General features: G+C 45.6%; 1 protein-coding gene across 2 annotated transcripts in view; it reads right to left on the reverse strand.

Annotated features, from left to right (window-relative positions):
* Positions 1-21,071, reverse strand: part of TBC1D2B (TBC1 domain family member 2B) — a 76,172-nt gene that overhangs the window by 18,808 nt on the left and 36,293 nt on the right. For both annotated transcript variants that reach the window (XM_032270669.1, XM_032270670.1), the window contains exons 4-7: positions 10,972-11,135; positions 8,687-8,931; positions 7,604-7,984; positions 1,365-1,475 (exon numbers count right to left, since the gene is read on the reverse strand). In XM_032270669.1, the coding sequence (XP_032126560.1) occupies positions 1,365-1,475; positions 7,604-7,984; positions 8,687-8,931; positions 10,972-11,135 (901 nt within the window). The remainder of the gene's footprint in view (positions 1-1,364; positions 1,476-7,603; positions 7,985-8,686; positions 8,932-10,971; positions 11,136-21,071) is intronic.

Raw genomic sequence — 21,071 nt, forward strand, 5'->3', positions numbered from 1 at the left:
CAGGAAGAGCAATCTTTAGGCACTCAACCACTCAACGACAAACCTAAAACTACTAGGGAGTGAGCCAGAGACAGACTGTATCAAAGACAATACATTAATTTATATCACAGACCACCTGTCATGTTTAAAATGGCCTGCAGTGGGTACCTCTCTTCCTTGTGGAAGGGGTGCTGGTTATCAGACCTCATGATGCCAACAAATGCATCACCTCTGGACAGAGGTGGAGAGAGCAGCAGAAACCAGGCTACAGGCTACATGCCGATTACTGAGGTCCAGCTCGGTGCCATTTGGCAGATGGCCCGTGGGTGGCCACTCCATGCTATACCCATTCTGTCTTAGTACTCTGTGATACAGGACTAGCTCCCATCTGCTACCTTATCAGACAAATCAAATATACCCTGGAAAACATCCAGCAATAAGGTCTGGGAAGATGCTTCAAGCTCTGTTCAAAAAAGTGTGTCAGGTATATAACAGGTGTTGACGAGTGTCATTTGATTACAGCTGAAATGTTCATGATCCCATTACACTTTGTGCAAAGCCCTTTCCAGCCATAATCATACGTGACTTTCACACGAACCCTATTGGGTTCACAGAGGAGGCACTAACCTCACCATCTCCATAAATACAAAACTGAACAGCATAAATCAAAACCCAAAGTACCTTAATTTAGGGGACCTCTGCCGGGCGCGGTGGCTCAAGCCTGTAATCCCAGCACTTTGGGAGGCCGAGGCGGGTGGATCACGAGGTCAAGAGATCGAGACCATCCTGGTCAACATGGTGAAACCCCGTCTCTACTAAAACTACAAAAAATTAGCTGGGCATGGTGGTGCGTGCCTGTAATCCCATCTACTCAGGAGGCTGAGGCAGGAGAATTGCCTGAACCCAGGAGGCGGAGGTTGCGGTGAGCCGAGATCGCGCCATTGCACTCCAGCCTGGGTAACAAGAGCGAAACTCCGTCTCGGAAAAAAAAAAAAAAAAAAATTTAGGGGACCTTATAAATATATACTTTGTTTTCTTCAAAATCCATTAAAAATGCTTATGAACAAAGGTAACACACAAAGAAAGCAGTAACTTATGTTTTTTTTTATTAACTAGAGAAACTGAACATATTTTCTGTAGATTCTCATTCCTACTTACCCAGTTTATGTCAAAAAGCCACATCTCAGGGCATTTATCTTTGTCTTCATCAGAGATAAAATGAGACTACATAGCTCTGTGTATTGTATATATTTCAAATATATTTTGGTATCAGCAACCACATCTCTCTGAGGCTGAGATTTGAACTGGTTTGTAAAGCACGCTTGTTTTTAATGGTTTCCTTACCTTACTTCCCCCAGGTAACAGAATCCATCATCCCGACTCACCTTCGCCATGAGATCTCTCTCTCTCCTTTCTGCATTTCTTCGTAGAGCTGAGAGTTCCAAAATCTCCTTATTTAGAAATTTGTTTTGGGTTTTGTACCCTTGTAGATTATCCTGTTAGAAAAAAAAAAAAAATCCCTGAATTCACATCGGTTGAATACTGACCAATTAATTACCCTATGTAGTCAGCATCTTGCTGCCTCACCAATCAAATGGCCTTGCTAAGTTAGAGTAAGTTCTAAAGAACTAGAAGTTGTTAACAGGCACTTTCTGATTAATCTTTTTGGCAGCAGAAGGCCGGCAGGCATAATTGGTGCAATGGAGATGGAGAAAATACTTATTTAATGGTGGTAGTTTTTCTCAACTGATGATAGGAGAAATAAATAGGATTTGCTTCCCATATGCATGCAAATATTTTATCTATCCATATTCCATATTTATTGAGGTGGTAAAAATAAAAGTAATACCTTACAGTTTTTTAAACTAGAGAAACTGAACATATTTTCTGTAGGTTATAATCATCACATCGATTTTATGTAAAAAAAAAAGGCTACACGCTTATACAAAAGCCTTTAACTAAAAATCACTTTTAATAACAAATCCTACAACCTGCAATGTGTTAGGCGCATAAGAGAACAAATGTTCTTCAACAGTGAAAAATTTCAAACTTACAGAAAAGTTGAAAGAAAAGTACAATGGACACAATATAGCCTTCCCCTAAATTGGCCACTTGCTAACCTTTGCCTATTTGCTTTCCGTCTCTAAAAGAACGGAACAAGCTGGTGAGGAGTTCTGCCGAGTCCGACTTGAGAGCAGGTCGGGCCGGGGCAGATGTCAGGTTGGCTTCAGGCCTTGAAACTATAAGCAAGAAAGCTGAAAGGAGCCAACAGCAAGAGAAAGCAAAGCAGCAAGGGGGCGAGGCATTTTCATGTAAAACACTGAAACTAAAGCTCCGGAAACTTCCTCTGACTCTCCTAATAATAAAAACAATGAACTGAAGAAGCTGCTAAGGATACTAATCAGAATCACCTCTGAGGCAGTGACTTCCAAACGTTCTTTACAAATTCAGTCTTTTATAAATGTGCCCCCTTTCCCCTCCCTGCTTCTAACTATTTTTCTTTTATAATGTGACAGGCTGGTATGTGAGGTTCCTGATCTCCCAGTCCTAGGAGAAATTATGTTGGAGACAGTTCAAAGGGCAGGCCAGGGTAGTCAAGACAGACTCCTGTGATGCCACAGGCAGGAGACTGCTGCCACTCCCCAGAGACGCAGCTACAGAAATTCCCCATGGCCAAACAAGAAACTACCACAGGATTATACCGCTCCCCCATAAAATGCAGAAGAACTGAAAATAATTCAATAGTCCCTTTAATCACTAACATTTATGGAGCACTTGCAACGGCTTACAGGTGCCCTGCGCTAGGCACGTGGGATTCCTAATCTTGTTTAAAACTCACAACTCTTAGGCAGCCATTCTCACCATCTTTATTTTTGAGGTGAAGAACTGAGCCATAGAAAGCTACCCAATTACTGTCTAGGCTGCAAATCAGACTTCTGAGAGCCAGGCCATTGGGCTCTTAGCTCCATGGTCTCAGGTCCCTGACTCCCATTAGAATGTTGACAGGCATCATACTCAGCCTCAGCAAGACCACATAATGACAAGTACTTGAAATGAATGTTGGACTTCCTTTTTTTTTTTTAGAAACAAGGTTGGCGGGGCATGGTAACTCATGCCTGTAATAACAGCACTTTAGGAGGTCAAGGCAGGAGGATTACTTGAGGACAGGAGTTTCTGAGACCAGCCTGGCTAACATGGTGAAACCCCGTCTCTACGACAAATACAAAACATTAGCCAGGCATCGTAGTGTACGCCTGTAGTCCCAGCTACCCTTCCTGGGGCATGAGAATCACTTGCAGCGAGCCAAGATCATGCCACTGCACTCCAACCTTGGTGACGCAGTGAGACTTTGTATCGAGACAGAGAGACACAGAGAGAGACTCCGTCTGTTGCCCAGGCTAGAGTGCGGTAGCATGGTCATAGCTCACTGCAGCCTTGAACTCCTGGGCATAAGTGATCCTCCCACCTCAGCCTCCTGAGTAGCTAGGACCACAGGCATGGCCACCACACTCAGCTAATTTTTTCTGTAGACATGGGGACTCACTATGTTGGCCAGGCTAGTCTCAAACTCTTGGCCTTAAGGGATCCTCTTGCCTCGGCCTCCCAAAGCACTGGGATTACAGGTGTGAGCTACTGCACCTGGCCAAAGGTCTCATATTTGGAAACATTAAGCAAACACATTACTCAAAGGCAGGGCAGCCAAAGGAAGGCGGGCTGGAGGGCAACTGAAAACACTCAACAGTGACGGACAGAGACTGAGTGACACAAAGTGGGTCATGGAAGCAAGTAACATCAGCTGCCATGTCTGTCTTTAACTTAAAATTTGTGTCACAGTCTCAGTCAGTCCTGATTATTTATACTATGGACACTTTCTCTAGAATGATGATGACGACCACAGCAATAACAACACCCAACAGTGAAGACCCCATGAGGAGCCAGACACTGCGTGAGGGAGGGCACTATGTGGATTACCGCCTGTAATCCTTACAATACCTATAAGGAAAATAAGCACTGCTCCACAGATAAACACACTGAGGCAGAGACATGCAGTCACCTGCCCAAGTCAGAGGTGCTACATGGCGATCTGGGTTTGAATCCAACCAGGGCTGGCTCCAGGGGCCATGCTCAATGTAAAGCGTCACCCCACCTGTTTCACATCCCCTTCCATCCTGGTGCATGCTCCAGCTGTCATTCTGCTTTTCTGTCTGTGCCTCTAAATCAAACTGTGGGGCCCAGGACTGCAGTGCCTGTGTACCCCTGCAGAGTAAAAGGCTGGGCACACAGCTGGCTGGATGAATAGATGAGCTGAAGAAGTGCAGGCATGGAGGCACTCACGGAACAGCAAACTCAGGAAGAAAGACAAGGATGAAGATAACCAAAGGATGGACAATCCTGAAGTCGCTAATGACAGCAACATGGAAGTGCTGGGGCCATATGCTGAACAGAACAAGAAGAAAGTCCATCTACTTCAACAACAAAAGAATTACGGGAACATAGAAAAGGACTGGAAGGAAACGTGGAAAAATAATGCCTTAAATCACTAAGGTGGCAAAATCCTGGGAGCAATGTTTATTCCTGCCTCAGAATACTATAGGAACAAAAAGTAACCATGCACTAGACCACACCAAGAAAAGTTAGCAAATCCCAATGGCGGAAATCTTTACAGGCCACACTCACTGACAATAAAGCACGAAAATTGGTCAAGAACAGCAATAACAAAAAAGATATATAAAGATATCTTTAAAAATACACAAAAATATACTTTAAATAAATATATCTTAAATATACATATTTTTTCTAGCTAGACATTTTAAATTTGGAATCAGAAGAACGAATCAATATTTCTTCTTCATCCGCATCCTGTCTAGAGCTGAAGGGTTATGAGAGAACACACTGGAGAACACCCACTTCTGTCAAAGTGCTCCCTTTTTCTCCCTGGGGCCTTTCCAGTTCTCCCAGTGCCACTGCAGAGGAGCCCTGCATGAGGCGTGAACACCTTCTGCACCGCAGAGGGACCCTCAGCACTGGCAATAGCACGGCAGTGTCAGAAACCATGAGGCCACGGACCCAGGCCGGCCTCAACTGTCTCCCTGGAGACCACCCAACCACGGCTTTGCCGCTTCCTCAGCTGCTTCATCAGCTGTCGCCACTTAACCTCAAAGTTGTGATGTCTTGCAGCCACAGGCTTGTTAAGTTGTTAAAAAAAAACTGTTAAACTTGTTAAATTGAGGAATGTTGGAGAAACAAAACTTCAAGTAGATTCAAAACCACTCCACCCATTATGCTGCAAATGAAGAGGAGAAGGGAAGGGAATGTCCTGTTCTGATTGGCGTCAGGCCTCCTATGCTGACTGTATCCCGATCAGCTCGGTTAGCTGTCTCCAGAAGGAGCTGCACAGTCTCAACAGCCAGCAGGCACTCCACACCCACCCCAGCTCACTCCCCGGGAAAACCTGCTCCACACGCCTCCCCACTGCTGAGTGCCACGCATGCCCTGGAAACCCAGCACTATAGTTTTGTTCTACACACTACAGAAATCGACACACTTGCAAAATAAGAACTTCAGCTGCCGGCTGGGCGGGATGGCTCAAGCCTGTAATCTCAGCGTTCTGAAGCCAAGGCAGGTGGATCACTTGAGCTCCGGAGTTCAAGACCAGTCTGGGCAACACAGCAAAACTCTGTCTCTGCTAAAAATACAAAAATTAGCCAGTTATGGTAACGTGAGCCTCTAGTCCCAGCAACTCAGGAGGCTGAGGCTAAAGGATTTCTTGAGTGGGGGAGGTTAAGCCTGCAGAGAGCTGAGATTGAACCACTCCATTCCAGTCTGGGCAACAGAGCAAGACCCTGTCTCAAAAAAATAAATAAATAAGTACATGAAAATAAAAATTTCTGCTCTCATTAAGTAATTGCAAAATGTGTATTATTGATGGGTGTATATTTAGGGTCATGTATATTCAATGTTGTATACATTAAAAAAAAAAAAAAACAGCTTCTACTGGCAACACTAACCAAGACCTCTTATTTTTTTTTTTAAAAAAAAAAGGTATTTTTTTTTTTCTTGCAACGAGGTCTTGCTTTGTCATCCAGGCTGGAGTGTAGTGGTAGGATCTCGACTCACTGTAGCCTTGCTCCACTCTCCAGGGCTCAAGCAATCAGCCTCTTGAGTAGCTGGGACTATAAGTACAGGCCACCATCCCTGGCTTTTTTTTTTTTTTTTTTGTAGAGATAGGGGTTTCACCATGTTGCCTACTCTGATCTCAAACTCCTGGGCTCAAGCAATGTGCCCACCACGGTCACCCAAAGTGCTGTTATCACAGGCATGAGCCGCCACGCTTGGCCAGCCATTTTTTTTTTAAACAGTAGCGTCTAAGCATCAAGTACTGAGACCAGAGGTTCTATTGTTGTTTTAGATTTTCACATTCATAAATCCTCTGGCCTCACATATCCAATGGGTATTGTCAGTGAGAAGTGGTTGCTATGGGGACCATGTACCTACTCCACCCATGCTGCCACGACTCGTGTTTTTACTTCTGTTTTGGAACTATCTTCAGAGTCCCTGGCATGCCCATCATTCTCTCACTCAATGCATTGACAATGCCTGAAAGTACTGCTAAGCATGAAGCAAATGCTCAGTAACAACCTGGACAGCAGCAAACCTCTGTCCTCCAAGGACAAGCTCCATCTGGAGCCAAACACCCTTGGAGACACATTATTTGCAAGAAGAAGGGGGCCAGGTAAGGGACGCCTTGGGGCTGGGTGAGACCAGTAGCTACAGACACATCTGGGGTTGGCTGGGGTCAATGGGCCATACTTGATACCCCATGTCCTGGGGGCCACTTGTCCATCTGAAACCTCTCCAACAGAGTCTCAAGAACTGGTGGCAGCAAGAATGTCATGATCCTCCCTGTGACTTCCCCTCTGGACCAGCAGGCTTCTCTACCAGCAAGAAGAGAAATGTAGGCTGCACCCCCCCCACAAGTGCTGTGTGTTCCTCCCACCGCATCAGCTGGTCACCACGCCAGGCATGACTCAGAGAGTCACTTCTGTTCAGGAAACAGCCTCCCACCTTGAGGGCTATCCCAGAGAGGGACGCTTCCTTCTAAGTGTCAGGACCCTCCCACCCTGGGTGTTGGGGGCACTGACTCTGAAGAGGCCCCCTCTTCCCAGGCCTGCTTGGAAGCTGGAGTCTGCTTCCCCAGCTAACCCTATAATAGCTGCTGGGAACAATGCCCCAAACCAGGCACCCACTAGGTTCTGCAGCAAGCTATACAAATTAAGTTTGTGTGTGCTTTCATGTACACAGGAGGGGCAAGAAACAGCCACCACATGTTACACAGGATAACGAAGTCCTCAGGGTGGTATACACAGAAAGAAAAGTCTCAGCTGCCCGAAAGCAAGTGAGGGGAAAGATTTGAAACTGCTCCAAGCAGCAGCAAGGGTTTCCTTTCCAAGGAAGCTCCACAGAAAATTAACGATTATTTGATGGTAAGTCCTATTACACTTGTGGGGAAAAAAAAGGGTGTGAAACTGTTCTGCCATCACACCAATCAGCTCAGGGGCCTGGCCTCTAGGGTGACATCGGTGGTCTCTCATGCCAATCACCAGAAACCCTGCCCTGCTCTTACTTTCAGCCTGTCCAGTTCCAGCTGGTCCCTGCCAACAGGCGCGGTGGAAGGGGAGCCGGGTGCCATGGTCAGAGGCCCGCTGCCATCGCCCTCGCTGAGCTTGATGATGACCTCATCCTTGGCTTGGATGGTCTCCATCAGCATCCCCAGCTGCTCGTTGAGCTCGCCCACTTTGCTCTTCAGCGTCCTCACTTCCTGCTGAAGACTCTCCTTCTCCAGGTTGAACCTCTCCAGCTGGCTGGTGAGGCCCAGAATCTGATCATCCTTTTGGTACAGAAGCTCAAGCGTGTCCTTTGGGACCCCCTCGCAGAGCCGGCTGCTAGTGAAATACTTGTCATACTGGGATGACCGGACTGTCTGCTGGAGCAGCCGAACAAGCTCCTGGGAGCCGAAAGGAGAATGGAGTTACGATGAGGAGAGCGAGGAGAGGAGGAAAAGCACAAATCATGACATGGAGCAATTGTCAGAATTTGAGGAAATGTAGAAACTTTACTGGAAACATTTTAATACTGAACTTCCTCTTGAAGGATCTCAAAAATAGAAAAAAAATATTTATTCCATAAAGACTGTCTGTAGAGAACAGTAATAGGAAACAGGAAATAATGGACTTGCCCACTGTAATTAGTTAGCAATGGTGTCCAGTAAATGTTCATGGGTATTAAAAAATCTGTGCTCTGAGAGGTCACTGGACTGCTGAACAGTTAAGTGTAATTAGAACTGATTAGCTCAGGAAACTGTTGTTGATGCAGAAAGTCTTCTTAACGACTGTTAAAGAAATCTGGGCTGAAACTATGTTTAGGGAGATTCAATCTTGGGGCAGGACTGGCTGGAGGTGCAGACAGCAACCTCCCAAGTCCTCCTTTCTTCACCCTCCTACAAATATAAACACCTCTGAACCAATGATCAAGCACAGGAACCGCGCCTAGGATGACGGCCCCGGCAGTATGAAACCTCCACGGAAAAGCAACTTTTGGGAAACAAAGCTGTCCCTGGAAAGATCCAGGGAAACACTGATTGGGCTTCACTCCTCCCGCCCTTGGCCTGCTGATGTGGGGTAAGACAGAAGCCAGAAGAAGAAGTTACCTTCTGACTGGATAGGTCTTTCTTTAACCGTTCCAGCTCTTCCTGCTGGCTCTGGGCCTGCAGTTGCATTTCGGAGGCTGGCTTCCTGACGCTGATGCTGCCACTGCCACTGCCTGGTGTGCCTTCACTTGAAGGATCACCACTGCTGTGACGATTTCTGTACGACCCAATTATGTCTTTCAGAGGGCGCTTTCCTTTGTAAGGGTTACGTCCAAAATCAAAGGGGAACCCTGAGCCAGCTACTCCTACACAAAAAGAAAACTTGTGTTTTAAATACAAGCCACATCTTCCTTTTGGAAACTATAACAAAATAAAGCACCTTCACAAATCATCCTCAAAGGAGTTTGGCATTCCCCACCTTGAGAACCCGAGGAGACTGATGACTCTGCCCCCACCACATTCTAGATAGTAACCAACATGCTTCAGCCAAAGATGACTCATTCCCCCCACTGGCTCCTTCCTTGGAAGACTCTATCGCAGGATCACTTTTAATGGAAAACGAAGACATACTAAGCACCCTTGGCTTCCCATTTTTGTGAGAACTAGGTATAAGGTGGAATTTCAAAATTATTTATTATTTCATGTTTAAAACATCAATATTCTCTTAATGAATTAATCTACGATTGTGGACGGGCACAGAGGCTCATTCCTGTAATCCAAGTACTTTGGGAGACCGAGGTGGGTGGATCACCTGAAGTCAAGAGTTTAAGACCAGCCTGGGAAACATGGTGAAACCCTATCTTTCCTAAAAATACAAAAATTAGCTGGGCATGGTGCCACGTGCCTGTAATCCCAGCTACTCAGGAGGCTGAGGCAGGAGAATCACTTGAACCCGGGAGGCAGAAGTTGCAGTGAGCTGAGACTGCGCCACTGCACTGCAGCCTGGGTGACAGAGCAAGACTCCGTCTCAAAAATAAATAAATAAATAAATCTAGGATCATAAATGACTGTTAAAAGCATCTGGTAAAAGGCTGATGGAGAAGGTTATGAATGGATCAGAATTGACAACCCTAAGCCTTGATCATCTTAATATGATAAGAGAGAAACCAGACACAATGTGGCTTCAGATGCCATGCAATAGGAAGCACGCAGCACCTCCCCACCAAAACGCCATTCCTGTCCAACCAGAAGTCAACCCTGAATCTGGGCAGGCCTCGGCTCTGACTGCCAGTATACAGGAAAGCATGTTAAATGACCCCACAGAAATACAATCAGCAAACCCAGATGTGGGAGACTCCTCAGCATGAAGACCTGGTTTCTTCAACAAATGTGGGAAGGGAAAAAAGCCACCAAAAGAGACCTAAGAAGACATCAATTAAATATAATGTGTGGGTCTTGTTTGGGTCCTCACTTGAAGAAACCAACTGTAAGCAGACATGTAGGGAACAATGAAGGAATTAAATAACATTAAGGATTTATTATAACTATAAATATAATAAATAAGTTGTGGTTCTAATTTTTTTTAAAAGAGTCATTATGTCTTAGAGATACATACTAAAGCATTTGCAGATGCAATGGATCAATGTTTAAAATTTAAAATAATCCAGCTGATAGTGGGGGCAGGGAGTAGCAGGAATTTAAGAGATGGAGAGGGGAAGGCCGGGCGCGGTGGCTCAAGCCTGTAATCCCAGCACTTTGGGAGACCGAGGCGGGTGGATCACGAGGTCAAGAGATCGAGACCATCCTGGTCAACATGGTGAAACCCCGTCTCTACTAAAATTACAAAAAATCAGCTGGGCATGGTGGTGCGTGCCTGTAATCCCAGCTACTCAGGAGGCTGAGGCAGGAGAATTGCCTGAACCCGCGAAGCGGAGGTTGCGGTGAGCCGAGATCGCGCCATTGCACTCCAGCCTGGGTAACAAGAGCGAAACTCCGTCTCAAAAAAAAAAAAAAAAAAAGAGAGATGGAGAGGGAAGAAGAGAGACCACAGTTCACATTGTGGAAGCTGGATAACGAGTACACCAGAATTCATGAGACTATATTCTCTTCTTTAGTGTACATTTCAAATTTCTAACAAGTTTTTTAAAATCAGTATTTCCATAAAGAGGATCATGACTTCCAAGTGTTCTATCTCCCCAAAAATTTTAAGAGCCATTGGATTAGACAGTCATTTATTTCTTATAACATTTATTAAATAATTTTTCAAGCCTTTTTAAGTTTCACAGAATGCAAGGCCCCACTGGGCCTTATGACTCTCAAAATACCTGCTAATAAAGTGTCTCCCATATCACTGGTGAACAGACGGCAGTACGGAGAATGACAGACAACAGGAAGCGCGCTGATACCTTTGTTTCCTTCAGGGGTCGGCTTCTTCTTTTCCTCCTGCGCTACGGACTCCTCTAGGTCCTTAGGGGTTGGGTCTAAAAGTTCCCACTCTTCATTGGTATAAAACACAGTCCTCCGACTATCATTATGGCCCCTCCCAGGACGGAAAGAAGACATTGAATTTCTATTGGGAAAAACGATGTGTTATTAATAAAAACAAAAGTCAAGCAAAATGTAATCTCATGTATATAGGATTGGCAAAAATTAAAATATCTGATGATATCAAATGTTGGTGAGGATGTGAAGAAATGGGAATTTTTTCTTTCTTTTTTTTTTTGAGATGGAATCTCCCTCCGTTGCCAGACTGGAGTGCAGTGATGCAATCTTGGCTCACTACAACCTCTGCCTCCTAGATTCAAGCAATTCTCCTGCCTCAGCCTCCCCGAGTAGGCGGGACTACAGGCACGTGGCACTGCACCCAGCTAATTTTTTTATTTTTTATTTTTAGTAGAGACGAGGTTTCACCATGTTGGCCAGGCTGGTCTCAAACTCTTGACCTCAGGTGATCCACCCACCTCAGCCTCCCAAAGTGCTGGGATTACAGGCATGAGCCACCACGCCTGGCTGAAATGAGGATTCTTATACACTGCTGGTGGGAGTATAAATTGATATTATTACCATGGCAGAGGAACTCAGCAAGATACTGTTAAGTTGAAGAGGTGCCTGCCCCTAACACCCAGTATTTCCTAAAAGAATTCTTACGTATGTGCACAAGGAGACACAAGCAAGAACATTCCCTGTAGCACTGTCTGTATTAGAAAAAAATGAAAAGGTACAACAGCCTAAACATTCATGAACAGGAGAATAAAACTGTGACACATTCACCAGTACTATACACCAGTTAAAATGAATTCATTCATCCAGCAAATACTGACTGAGCCTACAACGTACCAGGCACTATTCTAGATACTTGGAATATCCCAGTGAACAAAACACAGCAAGATTCTTGTTCTTGTGGAATGTATATTTCAGCCAAAGCCACATGTATCATAGGGATAAACATTTTTTAAACACTGAATGGAAAAGAAAATGAAGAATTATAGGTACAGCATGATGCTGTTTTATATCTTCAGATAATACTAATAATAGAGACTATGGATACATATATATGTAGTAAAACCATTTTTTTAAATCCACGCACAAATTACAATTATCAAATACAGAATATTGGCAACCTCTGTAAAGGGAAAGAAGAATAGGATCAAGAAGAGAGGATCTGGCCTGGCACAGTAGTTCACACCTGTAAGCCCAGCACTTTGGGAGGCCAAGACAGGTGGATCACTTGAGGTCAGGAGTTTGAGACCAGCCTGGCCAACATGGCGAAACCCCATCTCTACTAAAAATACAAAAATTAGCCAGGTGTGGTGGCGCATGCCTGTAGTTCCGGCTACTGAAGAGGCTGAGGCATGAGAATCACTTGAACCTGGGAGGTGGAGGTTGCAGTGTGCCGAGATCACACCACTGCACTCCAGCCTGGGCAACAGAGTAAGACACTGTCACCAAAAAAAAAAAAAAGAGAGAGAGAGAGAGGGAAAGAGAGGATTTTAGTAATCTTCTGTTTTTAAAAATGCAGTAGAAATATGACAAAACTATAAAAATGAGTCATGGCTATCAGAATAATCAATATAACTTGCCTGTGTGCTAAAAGTATTTTATTAAAAGTTTTAACAAGTAGGTAGAGATTTCTGCTTCCAGTGAAGATGGTGTAACAAGGACTAGATTTACCCTCCCCGGTGAAAACTAAAGAACTGAAAAACATTTAAAAAGGAAACCATGGTTTTCAGACGTTGGCTATCAGGCAGCGCAGAACAATGGTCCTGAGCGAGGGAAAGCCAGTGAGGTAAGCCCACCTTACTGCCTGGAGAGAGTTTCCAAGCCGGGGTGCAGGAAGGGGGCACCCAGGAGGAGCCCAGCATCTCTCTGAGCTGAGAAGATGGAGTGGGGAGTCTCAGGGCAGTTACAGCTCATAGAGCAGAGTACTAGAGAGAAGACAGCTGCACAGAGGGGGTGTCGCAGAGATCTTAGATGGTCCCCCAAGTCTTCAACTGAGTACTGATTGGGGCTTCCATGTAAGAAAGCTATCTGAGAACAGGGAGAGAACCACCTGAGAGAAGCAAAGGAAACAAGCCCTGAGCCTCACACAGGACCAGGAACAGTGCCTAGTCTCACCAGTCGGAGCAGAAAACCCCATAATTCACAGGGCATCAGAAAGAGTACTCAGAAAGGCTGCCGACCTTACCCCTAAAGTCTGCTCTCATCCCACCGAGCAAAGCTTAAAAGCAAACTTCAAAAGGATCAAACTGTTTCTGAGTCATTTAACACACTGGAGAACAAAGCTCAAGAATATTTATAGCAATACAAAAAAAAAAAAAATCCAGCACACAAATAGGTAAAATTCACAATATCTGGTACCCAATTTTAAAAATGAGCAGGCATGCAAGAAGTGGAAAGTACAAGTCATAATAAGGAGAAAAATCAATCAACAGAAGCAGGTCAGAAACAACGAGTAATAAAATTAGCAGACAGGGACTCTAAAAGTTATAACTGTATTCCTGATGTTCTAGAAGACAGAATAAAGAATGAACATCTTAGACACATGGAAGATTTTTTTTAAAAAAAAGATTTAAATCAAATTTCCAAGGATAAAACTACAATGCCCATGATGAAAAACATGCTAAATGGGAATGAGACCAGACTAGACATTGCAGAAGGAAAGACTAGTGAATCTGATGAGCCTGCAATAGAAACGACCTAAAATGAAACAGACAACTGATAAAAGAAACAATGGAAGGATGGACGGTTGGACCAATGGGCCGGTCACTGAAGGAGGAGAAGGGGAGGAGATGGAATAAATGTATGTGAAGAAATAATGACCAAAAACTTTTCTAAATTTGATGAAAACTATCAATCCACAGATAAAAGAAACTCAACAAACTTCAAGCACAAGAATCAGGAAGAAAAACACTACCAAGGCATGCCATAATCAAATTTCCTAATACAAGTAATATTTAAAGTTTTAAGTATAACCCTGATTTGCAAAAGAAATAAAGGAACAGTCCAATTTTTATAGTTAAACTGTCAAAAGGTTAAGAGGCACATGCTTGTTGTGAAGAGACATCTGAATTCATCTGAGCAGTCAGTAAGTGGAGGGGTGAGGAGAGGACGTGCTCACATGAACCACCTTACTTACACGCACACACGCGTATGCTTACATTCTCTTACTTAATAGATCCATACTTACTGAATACTACTCAGCAGTAAAAGGAATTTAACGTGAAAACACCAAACAATATACTGTAGATAAGGCTCCAAAAGGTTACATTAAGTGAAAAAAGACACACAGGAGATTACACAGAGTATGATTCCATTTATATAAAATTTTTTAAAAGTCAAAGCTGGCCGGGCACAGTGGCTCACGCCTGTAATCTCAGCACTTTGGGAGGCCGAGGCAGGCAGATCACTAGGTCAAGGGATTGAGACCATCCCAGCCAACATGGTGAAACCCCATCACTACTAAAAATACAAATTCAGCTGGGTGTGGTGGTGCGTCCTGTAATTCCAGCTACTCAAGAGGCTGAGGTTGGAGAATCGCTTAAACCAGGGAGTCGGAGGTTGCAGTGAGCGGAGATCGCGCCACAGCACTCCAGCCTGGTGACAAAGCGAGACTCCAACTCAAAAAATTAAAAAAGTCAAAGCCAAAAATAAAATAATAAAAAAAAAAGTCAAAGCTATAATTTCAGAAAGGAGATCCAAGGTCGCCCAGGGCCAGGGATTAGGGGAAGGGATCAACTGCAAAGGAGCATGATGGAAGTTTTAAAGGTGCAGAAATGTGCTATTTATCTTGATTATGCAGGTGTTTACATCACTGTGTATAATTTCTTAAATTAATCAGCCTACTCACCTAAAATAAATGAACTTATTGGAGTTAAATTACAACTCAATGAAGTTATTAAAATAAACATGCAAGTAAATGAGGAGGAAGAAATGTATCACTTGCTGTTTTCTTGGGTGGATTAAAGTCAAGGAGAGAAAAGGTGGCTTTATATAGTCTGCTTCAGATAATATTCTCATGTAAGATAGTCATTTCTCAATGTGTTTTTTAAAGCATATCTTTTTCCTTTTTAGTTGTTCTTTAACCATTCAGAATACAGAGAAATTATGTAACACACGTTCTCATCACACTATCACAGTATATGAATGCATGGCCTTTTGCTAACTGCTTTAACACAGAGTCACCAAGAACCAGCAATTATGCCTGTTTGGAACTGATATTCACTTTCTCGTAGCTTATTTACTTAGGACCAACAGGGAGCTGCTCAGTGACGTAAAGCATCCTGCACATGCTATTTATGTCCTAAGTCTCTTCTAGAGCCTGGCATTGTGCCACACATCTTCATAGACAACTGCATAGAAGGACTCTAGTCAGTTCCCCTTGGTAACCCAATGAGCAAAATACTGTATAAAGTCTGATTTTATAAAAATTATCAAATTGTAGAGAAAGCTATTTCAAAACAGCTGATCTGGAAGAAAACCCTCACAAATGCTGGCTACACTTTTGTTCATTTTTTTGCCATCACTGGCTCATCACTTCACAGAGCTCTGGCACTGCCAGACCCACTGCACCACGATGTTTCGATGGCCCTGCCTATGGCAAGGACCTCACGGCAGCCTTCTCTCGGGTGGCACGTGACGACCACCACTGTCAATTGTAGGGGTTAAATTCTCCTTGCCGTTTGCCCTAGCAGTCCAACTGTGCTCCTGGGCGCTGGTTCCTAAGGGGTGAATGCAGGAAACAGGAATAAGGGCAGACACACCCCAACAGGGCCCAGGGAGAGAAAACAGTAATTTCCGTGACTTAGAACTGCCATACATCCTCCTTCCTCCCACTGTGGTTTTACGTTTCCAGCCTGTCACAAGGCCCATCGTACACAGCCTGCAGCTGGGTGACAGCCTTGCTGGGGGTGTGTGTGGTGCTACTTGTCAAGTCCTGGGTAACAAAGAAATTGAATCAGGCTCAAAACCTGAAAGCCTCTTGAAGCTGAAACAGTATATAGCCAATTCCTGTTTTTGCTCATGTGGCAAAACCCAATTCTGGAACTGTGCAACAGGGGGTCATTACAGTGCAAACTTCTCAGACACTACGCTATCTGCTCTGGCCCACAGAGGCCTCAGTGGCAACCACGTGCCCTGCCTGTGCTCCACTGCAGAGTTCACAGCTGGTTTAAATTGAGGGTTTTTTTTAGCTGGTGTTAGAGGCTGTTCTATGACAGTACCTGCTGTTTAAAGACCCCAGTCCCATTTGACAGATCTTTGAGAGGGCCTTCTGTGTTCTCCCAGGCACTGTGCCAGGTGCCCACCTATGAACACTCAGCTGCTCTGATCTGAAATGGAAAGTGAGGCACCACCAAGCAGCAAAACAGCACCTTGTTGGGGCCAGTGTTCAGCCTGAGCTTTTTAAAACAAATACCAGCAATCTGTAACATCGCGAGGAAAACCTCTTTCCAGGTTTACATACTTCAGATGGATGTTTGCATGGTTTAAAATGTCTAACTAAAACAGTAATAACTTGCTTGACATTCGTTTGAATTCTGATAACCAGCTAGAATTTACAAGTTGACAGAATTATTGGGAAATGTTCCATCAAATCTCTTCCGAGTTAACTCCTCCACAAACTGCCTGCACGGCCAGGTTTCAGATAACACTACAACCTCTTCAGCAGGGAGATGACACTGCCCAGGCAGAGGTTTGCACTTGCCAGGACTTTGTGCACAGGAGGGAGCCAGCAACCACGGCTTCCAGCTCCCTCCCTCCCTCCCTCCAGAGACAGGCCCTGTTAAGGGAAACGAAGGTTGGGGGGCAGGGAGGAGGTTGTGTGGGGGGGTTTCCTCTGACTGGCAGTAGCCATCCCAATAAAGCTGACTCAGTATTTCCTCCTCTACAAATTAATTCCTCAAATATATTCTCACAAGGGCACAGAGACGTATGCACAAGGATATGAGAACAATGCTATTTGAAATGACAGATAAGTAGAAACAAGCAGATGTCTGTGGCTAGGAAACAGCTTAAATAAATTAGGGCACATTCCTATAACTGAATTCTGTTAGAACAAGAGCTCTAGCGAGGACTAGCAAGTTCAGACATTCCAGCTAAGTGCCTGTATGATGTCTCAGCTCAAAGGGGCAAGGCAGGTGGCCCCACATTCCCCACCACTGTCGACGCCTCCTGACCCACCTGCAGGTGAGAGCACAGCTTTGGTGTAAGTGGGCCTTGTGACATGGTAAATGTAGAGAAGGCAAGTCCAAGGGAAGAGTGAGTGGAACTCTAAGTCACTGAAGTAGCTCTGCACTGACATAGTGGATACTGTTCGATCCCTCTGTGTAAGTCATAAACACACAGGGCAAAGTTCAGGGTGCAGACATAAGCACCTTCAGTTCTAGTGGTGACTTCTGGGAAGTGGACTTAGAAGGATATTCACTTGTAACTGTGCACCCCTCAGCAATGGTTAATTTTTCTTTTTGCATGCATGCATGTCTTTTGCAATAAAGTACAAACACACAAGCAGGAAAGCAGGCCAAATAACGAAGCTGTCAGATGACAGGCCTGCAAGCCAGAGGTCACTTGCTATGGTTTCAATGTCCCCTCCAAAACTCATGTTGAAATGTAATTGTCCTTATGATGGTATTGAGAGGTGAGACCATTAAGAGGTGATTAGGCCATGAAGGCTCAGTCTTCACAAATGGATTCACGCTGTTATCTAGCAAGTGGGCCTGGATTCAACCACAGAAGAGGAGACTGCAAGTGGCCAGGGAAGCAGAGATTAGAGCAAGGCAGCCAGAGGCCAAGGAATGCCAGCAGCCATCAGAAGCTGGAAGAGGCCAGGAACCAACTCTGCCCTGCAGCCTCTGAAGAGACCAGTCCTGCTGACAACTTCACTTAGGCCTAGTGAAGCTGATTTTGAACTTCCAGCCTCCCAAACTATCAAAGAATAAATATGTATTGTTTTAAGCCACCAAGTTTATGGTCACTTGTTACAGCAATCAGAGCAAATTAATGCAGTCACTCTAATAAGCTATACCCTTCAAACCAAGGGCTTAGAGAGGTTGCTTTCAAGCCTGCTTTTAGTCCAGGCTTCAACTGGCATTCAAGTTTGGAGCATTAATGCCCAAAGTTAGAATATATTTACTTCTGATACGATGCCCTTTGGTCCTCAGGATCTGGGAGGGTGTCATCAGAAAGACCCTTTCCAAAATACTCTGGACATCTACCTGGACAGATGAGTACATCATCCTTCTAAGACAGTAGAGCAAACACCTAATAAACATGCACAGCCTCAAAGAAACCAAACATCTAAGAAACGATACTCTTACTGTAGAACTTCGACACATACAGCTCCACGGGTTCCCTACTGCCCAAAGAGCAGACACCCCCACTCCTTCACCCCGGGGCCCCCTGGCCTCCTCAGCTCCTCTTCTATCCTCACCCACTTAGCACCCTACGCAGCTGGCACCTGAACCCATGCCACTCGTGAGACACACCTGTTCTGACTTCTCTGCCTCTGCACGGCTGTCCTGGCACTTGTAGTTCCCTTTGGCCCATCCCTCTCCATCTCTCAAGCCCTTTAAGCCAAAACTCATCTTCACAGCAAAACCATCACTCTTCCTGAAGTTGGTGCTGGACACCCACTGTGTGCTAGGCAGTGTGAGGTGTTGGCGTAAACCACAAGACAGACAGGGCCCCCTGCCACCATGGAGCTCCAAGCCTTGCAAGCGGGCTGGACCACAGACAAGTACACAAAGAAAGAGAGAAACTACCGGTGGTGGTGAGGGCCGTGAGAGAGCAGCACAGCAGTGCAGAGTGGGAGGAACAAGGTCTCTCTGAAGAGTGAGCAGAAGTAACCGGAGAAGAGAGCCCTCCCTGCAAAGGGACAGCCTAAGGCGGGGCCTGTCAGGAAGATGATAGTCTGAAAAACTGAAAGAAGTCAAGTGGGCCTCCAGCAGAATAAATGCCAGGGTCAGACCCCATGGGTCCCTGAAGGCCATGTTCTGCAGCACAGCCTTCAGCCTAAGGCAATGAGAAGCCTCTGAAAGGCTAAGCCAGTGGATTGAATTGACTCCGATCCCTTAGAATTGGATCCCTGCCACAGGTGGACCCAGGACCGGCAGAGGATACGGACACGTGCCCCTCCTCAGCGCCCAACGCTAAAACAACAGGAGACATGGCCCAGTTGCTCCCTTGGTGGCCCTGGACAAGACACTGAAGTTCTCAGAGCCTTGGCTTCCCATGGAGTCATGGTGTTGGTTTCTGAGACTACAGGCCAAAGCTACTGCTCGTCTCCTGACCGCAGTGATTTCCACAGAACAGTGTCCTACAGCAGCGGCCCTTCTGATAGGTGGGGCCCTGGGAGCGTGTGAACAGATCGAGACCAGGAGGACTGCTGGGACACAACTGCTAAACACAACCTGACGCTCCTGGGAGCTGTCAGAGAAGACCAGGCGACAATGCGGCCACACACACACAGCCGGGCCAACTTCCTGCAACTGCTCAAACTCCACGGGCCCAAGAGCAAGTCGCCTTCCTTCCTGCTTCCTTCTCCAGAAGGCCTGGCATAAAAAACATGAGTATGGGGCAGCAGCATGGTGACTACATGCCTTGTCTTTCAGGGCAGAGAGAAGCTGTGCCTTCCAACAAGGACAATCACAAATACCACGTTACGGCTCCTGGACAGGAACAACTACCCCCAATTCACCAAATATGTAAGTGTCTGCTTTGGGCTGGGCTGGGTCCTCTGCTGCAAACTGGGGCTCAAGAGAAGAGTCACTGTCACAACTTTACGGTCCTAGACATTAATACCATAATAGATTCTTGGGAACCCCTACCATGCTCACAAATAACTCTTTCTACCAGGCCTGAGGGGGTCATGAGAGAAGCAAAAGCAAAGAGTCAGGGAGAGGTCAACTGCAAGGCCCCCAGAAGACCTACAGCAGGCAGGCCCGGAAGGATGAGCACACCTTCCCGGCTAGCTCAGCCCTCGCACCTGCCTTAAGAAAGGCACCCTGTCCACCCGACTGAAGGAAGTGGAGACCCACTTCATCTACTGGCTCAAAAGAGTCCGGGTAACAACAGTGGTAGCAATGCCAGCAGGCCTGGGTTGTGTAGACACCATTTACTGAGCACTTACAATGACACTATGCTAGGCAGTTTTTATTCATAACCTTGACATTTCGACCCATGCAGAGAGGGAGAGGCTTACTTTACACACACACACACACATACACACACACACACAGACATACACACAATTTATTAATGGAGAAAATAAAGCTCAGAGAAGTTAAAGCACTACTCAACATCACACAGCCAGTAAGTAGCAGGACCAGGATTCCAAAACCTGGACTGACTGCAGTAGCCGCAATGTGACCCCACTCGAGCAGAACTAGAGCTAGACCCCAGGAGCCAGAGGTCACAAATCAGGCATAGCCCAGCACCCAGAGATGGGCACACAGTCCAGGCACACGAAGCTACAGAGCTCTGCTGACTGCTGTCAGCACTGCTGCAGCCAAGCACACCTCTCCCACACACTGAAAATGCACGTAGCTGCCACAGGGGCTCCCAATGTGTGCTCACACATGTACGTTCTCATTCATGCTTGCACGCTCCCTCCCTTGAGCATGCACATACACACCTGGACTGGCCAGAATTTCAGCAGAGACCTAGTTCCTTCTGCACCTGTGTGATCTGGACTGTTGATAAGCTAAATGAAAAATGTGGTTAAACCAGGAATCCATATAAAAGGAACTTCGAAACACATGCACCTGTAAAGGTGTATGTAAATGTGCACTCATCTGCCAGTCTACTGATACAGGCCAGCCAAAGCCTCTTCTTAGAATCTGGGGATACTGGGCATGGTGACACGTGCCTACAAGTTCCAGCTACTTGGGGGGCTGAGGTGTGAGGATCACCTGAGCCCAGAAGTTCGAGGTTAAGTAAGCCAAGATTGTGCACTACATTCCAGCCTGAGTGACAAAGCAGAGACCCTGTCTCAAAAAAAGAAGAGGGGGAG

This window comes from Sapajus apella, unplaced genomic scaffold (assembly GCF_009761245.1).
Source record: "Sapajus apella isolate SASKATOON/1434 unplaced genomic scaffold, GSC_monkey_1.0 scaffold214, whole genome shotgun sequence".
NCBI lineage: Eukaryota > Metazoa > Chordata > Mammalia > Primates > Cebidae > Sapajus > Sapajus apella.